General features: G+C 40.5%; 1 protein-coding gene across 1 annotated transcript; it reads right to left on the reverse strand.

Annotated features, from left to right (window-relative positions):
- Positions 1–925: 925 nt before the first annotated feature.
- Positions 926–12,055, reverse strand: LOC124012760 (DNA-directed RNA polymerase III subunit RPC7-like). The gene is made up of 8 exons (XM_046326702.1): positions 11,864–12,055; positions 11,240–11,375; positions 10,744–10,873; positions 9,993–10,061; positions 9,561–9,617; positions 3,008–3,078; positions 2,747–2,866; positions 926–1,724 (listed from the first exon to the last, which is right to left on the reverse strand). The coding sequence occupies exons 2-8, from the start codon at positions 11,357–11,359 to the stop codon at positions 1,638–1,640; spliced, it is 654 nt and encodes a 217-aa protein (XP_046182658.1). The 5' UTR covers positions 11,360–11,375; positions 11,864–12,055; the 3' UTR covers positions 926–1,637.
- Positions 12,056–12,180: the final 125 nt, after the last annotated feature.

Genomic DNA, 12,180 nt, shown 5'->3' on the forward strand with positions numbered 1-12,180 from the left:
GCTGCAGTAGACATCTCAGATTGGGGGGAGTGAGGCCTAAGAGGGTTTTATAAATAAGTATCAACCAATGGGTCTTGCGACGGGTATACAGAGATGACCAGTTTACAGAGGAGTGTAGTGATGTGTCCTATAAGGAGCATTGGTGGCAAATCTGATGGCCGAATGGTAAAGCACATTTAGCCGCTCAACAGCACCCTTACCTGCCGATCTATAAATTATGATTAAATGAGTAGTAAACTAACTGTGCATTGTTTTTTATAATAATTATAATTATTTGAGGGGACGGCTTATACTTGTCCTGTTACGCATAAGTATGTAACAGAAACTCCCCCCGAGACACCTAAAGGAAGTTGGGTCACAGCCAGGGTCACCATTGTCTAGCGTCCCAAGAGCAATTAGTGGTAAGTGCCTTGCTCAAGGGCACAGCGACAGATTTTTCAACTTGTCAGCTTTGGGATTCTAACAACCTTTAAGTTACTGGCCCAACGCTTTAACCTTGAGGCTACCTGTCACCCCGTGGTGTGGTGTTATTGATGTTGTTTTGGATAGAGAATTTCTCAAAATCCAATGGTAAGAGAGCAGAAGACTTGGGATTAAACAAATAAACAATGCCCTTTTTTCAAAACTAGTCACGCAATGGAAACTTTTTGCCCTTAGGGTTTTCTTTTCACTGCTGACGGCAACAATGTTAAACCCTGTTCAATGAAATGGAGGATCACACTATTTCAAGGGTAGAAATAGAAGAAGAAGAAAAACATTCTGGGAGCTCACCACTATAAATGGCCTTTTACTTGGCAATGGTGAATAACCTTTTCTTTTGTTAGCTGCATAACCTACCAACTACACACAGTGAACATAAACCGCCCCTTGATTTACCTTGGAGTAATATGCCATCTGCTGGTTGATACAAAACACAACTATTTGCTCGGGTTCTTTAAAATGTATTTAGAGAATCAAATTCAACACTTTCAAATGTTCAACTCGCATAACAGAAATGTCACATTACAGAAACAAAATATTTAAAATTAACAAAAGGTCATTTTTCGATAAGCTAAGACAAGGAAAACTGTCATTAAAAACTTTGATTGTCGTATACACTTAAAAAAAGATTGTTACACCAAGGAATTGTAAAAGCTAAATTACCTTTCTCTAAAACATGCCGTTACTCTAAAAACACTATCACTACAATTGCACATTATCTGTTAATTAAAACCATAAAATCAATTATTAAAGTTATAAAAGGCCACATTGGCCTGTAAATAAATCAGCTACCATTACTACCTCAACATAGCTGAAGAAAGGGAACAGTCAGCATGACTAGTTAGTATCTTTGGGACTTTAAACCACCACATACAACAAGTCTGAGTATTTGCTCTAGACATCTACATTGAGCAACTGTTTCCAACAGCAGTCACCACCTTCCATGTCCTGGACCTAGGTTATCAGACAGCAGCATATTGTTCCTTCCAAGTTTTAGACTATACCTGTCATGGCTGAATAGCAGCAGGCCTTCAATGTCTGTTACGATGGCCAGTGACTCCACAAGTAATTCCAATACTGTAACTGCGTCCACGGGGACGATTACTTAAGGCCTCCTCTTCTAGTCTATTTGGTGTTAACAGCACTCGCACGGTCTCTCAGTAAGTAGCTTCGTCCATGTTGTCATCGCTGTCCCCTCCAAACTCCTCTCCGTTGTCAAAGTAAGACATGATGTAGTCGGTATCCTGGAACGTAGATGAGAAGCAGCGTTTCCATTATGAAAAACTTGTGAGACCCACTGTAAGACCAGATTTGAATTTGCAAGGGTGCCCCGCTGCCAAATGACACCACATATGGAATTGAGTCGGTTGCAATTAATATTGAGCTATGCAAGGAGTAATGATAGCCTACAAAGGGAACAATGGCTCTATGCACTCCTCCCTCGGTCCCGCTGGCTTGTCAACATTCTCTGTTTCAGTGTCGCTTCATTTTCCCACTTGTCTGTACCTTCTTGGTATAGTAGCTAGCTAGTTGAATTTGTGCTGTTTTTAGCATGTATGACATAGCTATTCAACCATACATTAGAGGAAGGCATCTTACTTAATCAAAATACTCCCCCTTTGTGAACTTGCATGACATTTCAATGAGTCCTCATTTGGAGAGGTGAATCTCGCTAAACATCATAGAACCCTTACGGCCAGAGTAAATACAGCCGTCTCTGTCACAAACTCAATGGCACCGGAAACTGAAGGCCGGATCCAGTTGATAAAATGTGGCCAAGTTTGCAAGCAAGAGCACGAGCTCAAGACAGACAGGAATAATCGACTGATGATTGAAAGACAACCTGAACCAATCTCTATGCATAGCCAAAGTGTCTTATAGAAGATGTGTATTTTCATCACAATATTTTCTGCTGGACAATGCGTCTGGCAATGTTTTTATTTTTAACTTTTATGGGGGGGGGGGGTTTAACCACCAAAATACGGCTATTACCAGCTAATGGACCTCTGATGAGAAGGTGTGGATTTTAAGAAGCCTAAACACACCGTAAACACCGTTTATGCACTTCTATATTTTGTGAATAGCGTTTGAGTATCTATTATGATAAATGAATGTTGTTAGCATCAGTGTTACTCTCCGCCCATTATCTCAACTGGCATTTCAACTATTTTTTTTTACACCTAAAACCCTGACCATAACAATCAGGTTCCAAGAGGAGACGGTTACAAAACGTAAATGGGCCACATCGGTCGCCAATACCCCTTACCTCTTCAAAGTCTTCCTCGTAGTCCTCATCCTCTGGCTGTTCTTCTTCCTCGTTCGTCTTCTTTTTCTCCCCGTCTTCCTCTTCCTCAGAGTTCACCGCCTCTTCTTTCTTTTCGAGAGTCTGAAGAGTGGGAATTTACACGAAACATCAAAACCAGAGCAGGGTGTATGCAAATCTCCCTTAATTAGGAGTATCTAAAAGGAATAAATGTATGATCTCTAGTCTTTCGAAGAAAGTTTAGTAATTTCTGTAGTATCCAACCTCCAGCTTGGTGAGAATCTCCTCTTTTCCCACAAGAGGTTTCTTTGGCTGTTTAACATGGGGTGGATGTCCTAGAAGAGAAGAACGGAAAAGTAACTAGATAAAATAGGAGAACAGACAAGGCAAAAAATGGCACAAGACAGAAGTATGGCCGTAACAACATATGAGAACACAGAAGTCAGGACCTCGTGAATAAATGTATCTACATCTATATACACATGTACATACAGTGCCTTGCGAAAGTATTCGGCCCCCTTGAACTTTGCAACCTTTTGCCACATTTCAGGCTTCAAACATAAAGATATAATACTGTATTTTTTTTGTGAAGAATCAACAACAAGTGGGACACAATCATGAAGTGGAACGACATTTATTGGATATTTCAAACTTTTTTAACAAATCAAAAACTGAAAAATTGGGCGTGCAAAATTATTCAGCCCCTTTACTTTCAGTGCAGCAAACTCTCTCCAGAAGTTCAGTGAGGATCTCTGAATGATCTAATGTTGACCTAAATGACTAATGATGATAAATACAATCCACCTGTGTGTAATCAAGTCTCCGTATAAATGCACCTGCACTGTGATAGTCTCAAAGGTCCGTTAAAAGCGCAGAGAGCATCATGAAGAACAAGGAACACACCAGGCAGGGCCGAGATACTGTTGTGAAGAAGTTTAAAGCCGGATTTGGATACAAAAAGATTTCCCAAGCTTTAAACATCCCAAGGAGCACGGTGCAAGCGATAATATTGAAATGGAAGGAGTATCAGACCACTGCAAATCTACCAAGATCTGGCCGTCCCTCTAAACTTTCAGCTCATACAAGGAGAAGACTGATCAGAGATGCAGCCAAGAGGCCCATGATCACTCTGGATGAACTGCAGAGATCTACAGCTGAGGTGGGAGACACGGTCCATAGGACAACAATCAGTTGTATATTGCACAAATCTGGCCTTTATGGAAGAGTGGCAAGAAGAAAGCCATTTCTTAAAGATACCCATAAAAAGTGTTGTTTAAAGTTTGCCACAAGCCACCTGGGAGACACACCAAACATGTGGAGGAAGGTGCTCTGGTCAGATGAAACCAAAATTGAACTTTTTGGCAACAATGCAAAACGTTATGTTTGGCGTAAAAGCAACACAGCTCATAACCCTGAACACACCATCCCCACTGTCAAACATGGTGGTGGCAGCATCATGGTTTGGGCCTGCTTTTCTTCAGCAGGGACAGGGAAGATGGTTAAAATTGATGGGAAGATGGATGGAGCCAAATACAGGACCATTCTGGAAGAAAACCTGATGGAGTCTGCAAAAGACCTGAGACTGGGACGGAGATTTGTCTTCCAACAAGACAATGATCCAAAACATAAAGCAAAATCTACAATGGAATGGTTCAAAAATAAACATATCCAGGTGTTAGAATGGCCAAGTCAAAGTCCAGACCCGAATCCAATCGAGAATCTGTGGAAGAACTGAAAACTGCTGTTCACAAATGCTCTCCATCCAACATCACTGAGCTCGAGCAGTTTTGCAAGGAGGAATGGGAAAAAATGTCAGTCTCTCGATGTGCAAAACTGATAGACATACCCCAAGCGACTTACAGCTGTAATCGCAGCAAAAGGTGGCGCTACAAAGTATTAACTTAAGGGGGCTGAATAATTTTGCACGCCCAATTTTTCAGTTTTTGATTTGTTAAAAAAGTTAGAAATATCCAATAAATGTCATTCCACTTCATGATTGTGTCCCACTTGTTGTTGATTCTTCACCAAAAAATACAGTTTTATATCTTTATGTTTGAAGCCTGAAATGTGGCAAAAGGTCGCACAGTTCAAGGGGGCCGAATACTTTCGCATGGCACTGTATATATTATATACACAGTATATACACTGTTTGGCCATAATGACCATCCTCATGTTTGGAAGAAAAAGGGGGAGGCTTGCAAGCCAAAGAACACCATCCCGACCGTGAAGCACGTTGTGGGGGTGGTTTGCTGCAGGAGGGACTGGTCCACATCACAAAATAGATGACATCATGAGGGAGGAATATTATGTGGATATATTGAAGCAACATCTCAGGACATCAGTCAGGAAGTTAAAGCTTGGTCGCAAGTGGGTCTTCCAAATGGACAATGACCCCAAGCATACTTCCAAAGTTGTGGCAAAATGGCTTAAGGACAACAAAGTCAAGGTATTGGAGTGACCATCACAAAGCCCTGACCTCAATCCTATAGAATATTTGTAGGCTGAACTGAAAAAGTGTGTGCAAGCAAGGAGGCCTACAAACCTGACTCAGTTATACCAGCTCTGTCAGGAGGAATGGGCCAAAATTCACCCAACTTATTGTGGAAACTTGTGGAAGCCTACCCAAAACATTTGACTTGAGTTAAACAATTTAAAGGCAATGCCACAAAATACTCATTGAGTGTATGTAAACTTCTGACCCACTGGGCATGTGATGAAATAAATAAACAATTAATTCATTAAATCATTCTCTCTACTATTATTCTGAAAATTCACATTTCTTTAAAAAAGTGGTGATCCTAACTGACCTAAGACAGGGAATTTCTACTCGGATTAAATGTCAGGAATTGTGAAAAACAGAGTTTAAGTGTATTTGGCTAAGGTGTATGTAAACTTCCGACTTCAACTGTGTATATATATATATTAGAGGTTAATTACGATTAATCGTAATGGCCGATTAATTAGGGCCGATTTCAAGTTTTCATAAAAATCGATGGAGTGCAACGAGACTGCGTGGCAGGCTGACTACCTGTTATGCGAGTGCAGCAAGGAGCCACGGTAAGGTGCTAGCTAGCATTAAACGTATCTTATAAAAAACCATCAATCTTAACATAATCACTAGTTAACTACACATGGTTGATGATATTACTAGTTTATCTAGCTTGTCATGCGATGCATATAATCGATGCGGTGCCTGTTAATTTATCATGGAATTATAGCCTACTTCGCCAAACGGGTGATTTAACAAGCGCATTAGCGAAAAAAGCACTGTCATTGCACCAATATGTACCTAACCATAAACATCAACGCCTTTCTTAAAATTAATACACAAGTATATATTTTTAAACCTGCATATTTAGTTAATATTACCTGCTAACATTAATTTATTTTAACTAGGGAAATTGTGTCACTTCTCTTGCATTCTGTGCAAGAGTCAGGGTATATGCAGCAGTTTGGGCCGGCCTGGCTCTTTGCGAACTGTGTGAAGACTATTTCTTCCTAACAAAGACAGCCAACTTCGCCAAACGGTGGATAATTTAACAAAAACCCATTTGCGAGAAAAGCATAATCGTTGCACGAATGTACCCAACCATAAACATCAATGCCTTTTAAAAATCAATACACAGAAGTATATATTTTTAAACCTGCATATTAGGTTAAAATAAATTCATGTTAGCAGGCAATATTAAACTATGGAAATTGTGTCACTTCTCTTGCATTCATTGCACGCAGAGTCAGGGTATATACAGCAGTTTGGGCCGCCTGGCTCGTTGCGAACCTATTCGCCAGAATTTTAGGTAATTGTGACATAACATTGAAGGTTGTGCAATGTAACCGGAATATTTAGACTTATGGATGCCACCCGTTAGATAAATACGGAACGGTTCCATATTTCACTGAAAGAATAAATATTTTAATTTCGAAATTATAGTTTCCGGATTTGACCAATGACCTAAGGCTTGTATTTCTGTGTGTTATTATGTTATAATTAAGTCTATGATTTGATATTTGACAGAGCAGTTTGACTGAGCGGTGGTAGGCAGCAGCATGCTCATAAGCATTCATTCAAACAGCACTTTAGTGCGTTTGCCAGCAGCTCATCGCAATGCTTCAAGCATTGAGCTGTTTATGACTTCAAGCCTATCAACTCCCGAGATTAGGGCTGGTGTAACTGATGTGAAATAGCTAGCTAGTTAGCGGGGTGCGCGCGAATAGCTTTTCAAACGTCACTCGCTCCGAGACTTGGAGTAGTTGCTCCCCTTGCTCTGCAAGGGCCGCGGCTTTTGTGGAGCGATGGGTAACGATGCTTCGAGGGTGGCTGCTGTCGACGTGTTCCTGGTTCGGGGCAAGGAGAGGGACAGAAGCTATACTGTTACACTGGCAATACTAAAGTTCCTATAAGAACATCCAATATTCAAAAGTTAATGAAATACAAATGGTAGAGACAAATAGTCTTATAATTCCTATAATAACTACAACCTAAAACTTTCTTACCTGGGAATATTGAAGACTCATGTTAAAAGGAACCACCAGCTTTCATATGTTCTCATGTTCTGAGCAAGGAACTGAAACGTTAGCTTTCTTACATAGCACAAATTGCACTGTTACTTTCTTCTCCAACACTTTGCTTTTGCATTATTTAAACCAAATTGAACATGTTTCATTATTTATTTGAGGCTAAATTGATTTGATTGATGTATTATATTAAGTGAAAATAAAAGTGTACATTCAGTATTGTTGTAATTGTCATAATGACATTTTTCAAAAATCGGCCGATTAATCAGTATCGGCTTTTATGGGCATCCAATAATCGGTATCGGAAAATCATAATCGGTCGACCTCGAATACACACACACACACTTTGGAAAGTATTAAGACCCTTTAACTTTTTTTCTACACACAATACCACATAACAACAAAGGGATAACAGGTTTTTAGATTTTTGTTTAGATTTATTAAAAATAAAAAATGTAAATACCTTATACACATAAGTATTCAGACCCTTTGCTATGAGAATTGAAATTGAGATGCATCCTGTTTCCATTGATTATCCTTGAGATGTTTCTACAACTTGATTGAATTCCACTGGAGAATAAGGCTGTAAGGTAACAAAAAGTGGAAAAGGGGAAGGAGTCTGAATACTTTCCGAATGAACTGTATATACTGAGTATAGCTGGATGTCCTTTGGGTAGTTGACCATTGTTGATACACACAGGAAACAGTTGAGTGTGAAAAACCCAGCAGCGTTGCAGTTCTTGACACAAACCAGTGCACCTGACACCTACTACCATACCCCGTTCAAAGACACTTTAATCTTTTGTCTTGCCCATTCACCCTCTGGATGGCACACACACACAATCCATGTTTCAATTGTTCCAAGGCTTAAAAATCCTTCTTTAACCCTTCTCCTCCCCTTCATCTACATGGATTGAAGTGGATTTAATAACAAGTGACATCAATAAGGGATCATAGCTTTCACCTGGTCAGTCTATGTTTATTGTTTTGTATACTTAAGAGTATTTTGTACACAATAAAGATAATCTATTATGGATCAACATCTAAATATTGCTCCAAGCGTTGATTAAAATTCAGAACCCTTGTTTTTTTATCTGACAACGTTCTAATTGTGCCTGCCTCTTTGCGAACGAGTGGAATCATGAACAGTGGTTTGTTCGTTATGTTCACCTGCGTCCCCCGGATATGCCTCCTGGATTTGCCTTCTTAGGAAAACATTCACCAGTCTCTCAAAAGTCTAACTCCACCCTCTCGTGGCACAGGCCTCACGAGGGCCTGAGATTTGAAACTAATTACCCCAGCCCACAGTCAGTTCGAGTAAACAAGGAGAGATGCTGCTGAAAGTGCATTTGCGAGACTTCGGACAAAAGGCCATTTTAAAACCGTCTCGCGACTCCGTTCGTATCTACAGACATCCCTCAAACAAAAACAGACTCTCGGGTAATGCACAACTGGTAAAGAGTCACTTATGTCAGTCAGTTAGTTGGTTAGCTGCCTGCAGAGACTTCTATTGCAGTAACGTTGAAGGTCTCTGGCTAGTATTATTTAGCTTCTTACTTCATCCTACCTCAGCAGGAGCAAACGATACACCAATACGTTCTCATAATAGGTTTCCTTTACAGAGAGTAGGCTACTGAGACAGACAGTGATGTGGGCATGTGGCACTCAGTGTTGAGGCTGAGGCAGGCTGCAATTCATGCAGGAGGTAGCAGAGGAGAGAGAGGAAGCAAGCAGAGAGAGATGTTACTACAGTGCTTCCTAAACTTGGGCCTCAGAAAATATGTACTTATCTTATCAAACAAGAACTTACAAAAATGATGATATGCTTGAATATGAACATCCTCACATGGCCTATCTTCCCTATAGGCCTAGGTTAACATGCAAACAAAGTTCTAAAATGCCATAGGTTTTCCATTTCGTCCCTGACGCTACATGTCAGTGTGAACAATTTCTCACATCACATTACAATTATAAAACTAATAGGCGATGTGTTTGTAGAACGACTAAGGTGAACGAACCTACAGCAGCCAAGTTGAGAACCCATTTCAACGTTTTTTTTTAACCTTCCTCACTAAAACTCAAACCCTGGTTACAGCCCTTGACAGAAAGGGGTGGGAAGTGGTTCAAAAGTGTTTCGCGAGGAATTCAAAGGCCAAAGTAAGTAACTAAGAAAATATGTTGATGAAAGTTCACTTATTGAGTATCTGGGGGAAAATAAATTCTCAATTGAAAACAATACATGGCATCCACAAAGTTTGAATTCCACACACAAATTTCAAGGCCTTTCAGACAAAGTACTCACTTTTAGCCAGAGGCTTCCTCACTTTAATGCAAAGCTCTTTAGGTAATCTGCTCCAGTCTGAAACAGAACCATAGAAAAAGAGAAACATGTTAACACAGAAAAATACACATCACAAAAAAACACACCATAATGGATCTTATTCACAGTATAAGGAATAATGACACCACAGCACAAGATAAAAAATCTGACAAATTCAGACCAGAAATGGACTTGTCTGGCACCATCTGCTGGACATATACCAACACGGCATCAAAAGAAAACACCAGAAAAAGGACAGACTCAGCCTGGCTAGGCGTTGCCGCTGAAGACTACAAGCAGCAGGAAAGTGGTACAGAGAACTGAATAGTTAATGAAAGAGACAACTGTTCTGTGATCAGTTGGGTGCAGATTCTAACCCCCAGTATTTCTACAAACCAGCCCATCATTACTCACCTGGGCTCCACTCGATGGCACTGTCCTTGGGCTCTCCGCTCTGGTACTTATCAGAGTAGCGATCAACATCTACAATGGAAACAGCAGCATAATTACAACTAACAACGTCCTATTCATATAATACTAGCAAAGTAAAACAAGTATAACACTCCATTACAAAACCTTCTATAGCATTTGTCTGACATACATTAACATCCATCATAACTGGGTACTTTTACATGCATTCAATAACCCGATTATTGTGAATACTTTGATAATATAATAGATAGATTTAAACATTTGCCCTTTTGCTTTGCCCTTACAATCCGGTTTACATGGACAGCTGATCAATTGGCTACCTAAAGGGACTTACGGAATTATTTCACGCGCGACAAATGACATGACAAAAACTTGCAATTTTCTTTAAAAGTTTACAAATAACATTAACCATATGACTTTGGAACTTAGCTCGATCACGGTTAATAACATTCTACGATTTCTCCACCCCTTAAATTGAGACTCGGCAATATGACATTGCAACGAGCAGCACCGCAGATGTTGCAGATGAGCACGATGCAAGACAATGCACTCACCGAGTATCATAGAGTAGCTGTGCATGTGCAATTCAATAGCTATAACGTGATAGCTATGGGACCAAAATGGCAGAGCCTCACGCTTCAATGCCCTCACTTGTTCGTGGAAATTGGCCTGATATTGCCGTTTACTTTGTGCATCGCTAACTCTGCCTTCAATCCTATGTGTGCTGGCTTACCTCTTTTGGGAGCGGCCCGTCTGATGTAGAAGGGCAGGGTCTTGTTGGCTGCCCTCAGCTCCTGTTTCAGAGCCAGCATGTACTCCACCTCCTCTCCTGCCTGCAGGGGCACAGGCTGGACTGGCATGGGCTGAGGTTAGGGAGGGGGAACAGATCAAGAGGCTGGGTTGTTATAGCGCCACAACACTACCACTAAGTAAAGACATTACTACATTTAAATTACTATACGCTATTTCAAAATACTGCAACCCAGTTAGAGGATGGTAGGCAATATTATGTGTCTAAACCAGTCAGTGTCCATACAAATTATATTGTACCTCAGAGAGAAACAATGCCTCTAAGAGAAAAACAAAACATGTATCCATTACATTACTAGTAATATTAGATAACTGTAATTATTTTAATTTTGTGACGCTCAAGACAAGAGCACTATAAGCAACAGCGGCAAGGTAAGTCTAGGCTATGTTACAAGCCCTGACTCCATGTGCACACTCACAGGAAAGAGGGGTGAGGGCTTAAAGGTGGTGGGGGGCAGGCAGTCTCCCCTTCCTATGCCCAAATCCTCCAGGTTGAAGGTCATCTGACCCCTTCCACGACCCCTGCCTCTTCCAGCCATGGTGATGAGTCTGTAGCTAAATGCATGAAAGAAAACTGATATAGACGTAGCCTAATAAACACAAATGCACATAGCAGCCAGTATTGTGGATATCTAACTAGCATTTGAGACAGGGCTCCCAACACTTGGGCCCCAATTTACCTTTGTTTATAGATTGCTAGTGACTAGTCAGGTAGCTAGCACTCAATAACCACACGGGAGTCCATACAGAATAGGAAAGCTAGTTACAGTAGCTATTGCATTTCCCTCTTGCCCTATTGACTGCTGTATGGGCCTGAGTTCTCGAGAATTAATTTCACACATGAATACATCAAATTTTTTAACAGGCAAAATATCTAGCTAGCTCGCCGTGATATTTCAACTACCATACTACCATACAGTGCAGCATTGTGGTTGTTGTATAGACAGCTAGCTAACATTAGTATTGGCTGGCATTCAAGCTAGCTATCTATATTTCTCCGCTAAGGATCATTCTGGCATGGTATTGTTTCCACTTAACGTTACCTAAATGGTTTGATAGCGATGAAGCTAACGATTAAGCTTGCAGGTTGAGCCTTTTAATAAACTGCAGGCTATAATACATATGCTGCTTTTCCTCTTGACACATGTAGTTTATACTGTAGAACATCGAACATTTTAGGAATAAATCCACACGTGCATACTGCTGGATGTTTTCAACTGGAGTAAACGTGTGTTCCGTCGGCCTTGAATGTCTCATGAAACATATTCTGTGAGGAATTGTTCCGCCCTACTGTCAAGTACTGATATGGAATGATCGTTTCCAATTCAATCTACCATGATACAATTTCCCCTCAAAATGT

Source organism: Oncorhynchus gorbuscha, linkage group LG24 (genome assembly GCF_021184085.1).
Source record: "Oncorhynchus gorbuscha isolate QuinsamMale2020 ecotype Even-year linkage group LG24, OgorEven_v1.0, whole genome shotgun sequence".
Taxonomy (NCBI): Eukaryota; Metazoa; Chordata; class Actinopteri; order Salmoniformes; family Salmonidae; genus Oncorhynchus; species Oncorhynchus gorbuscha.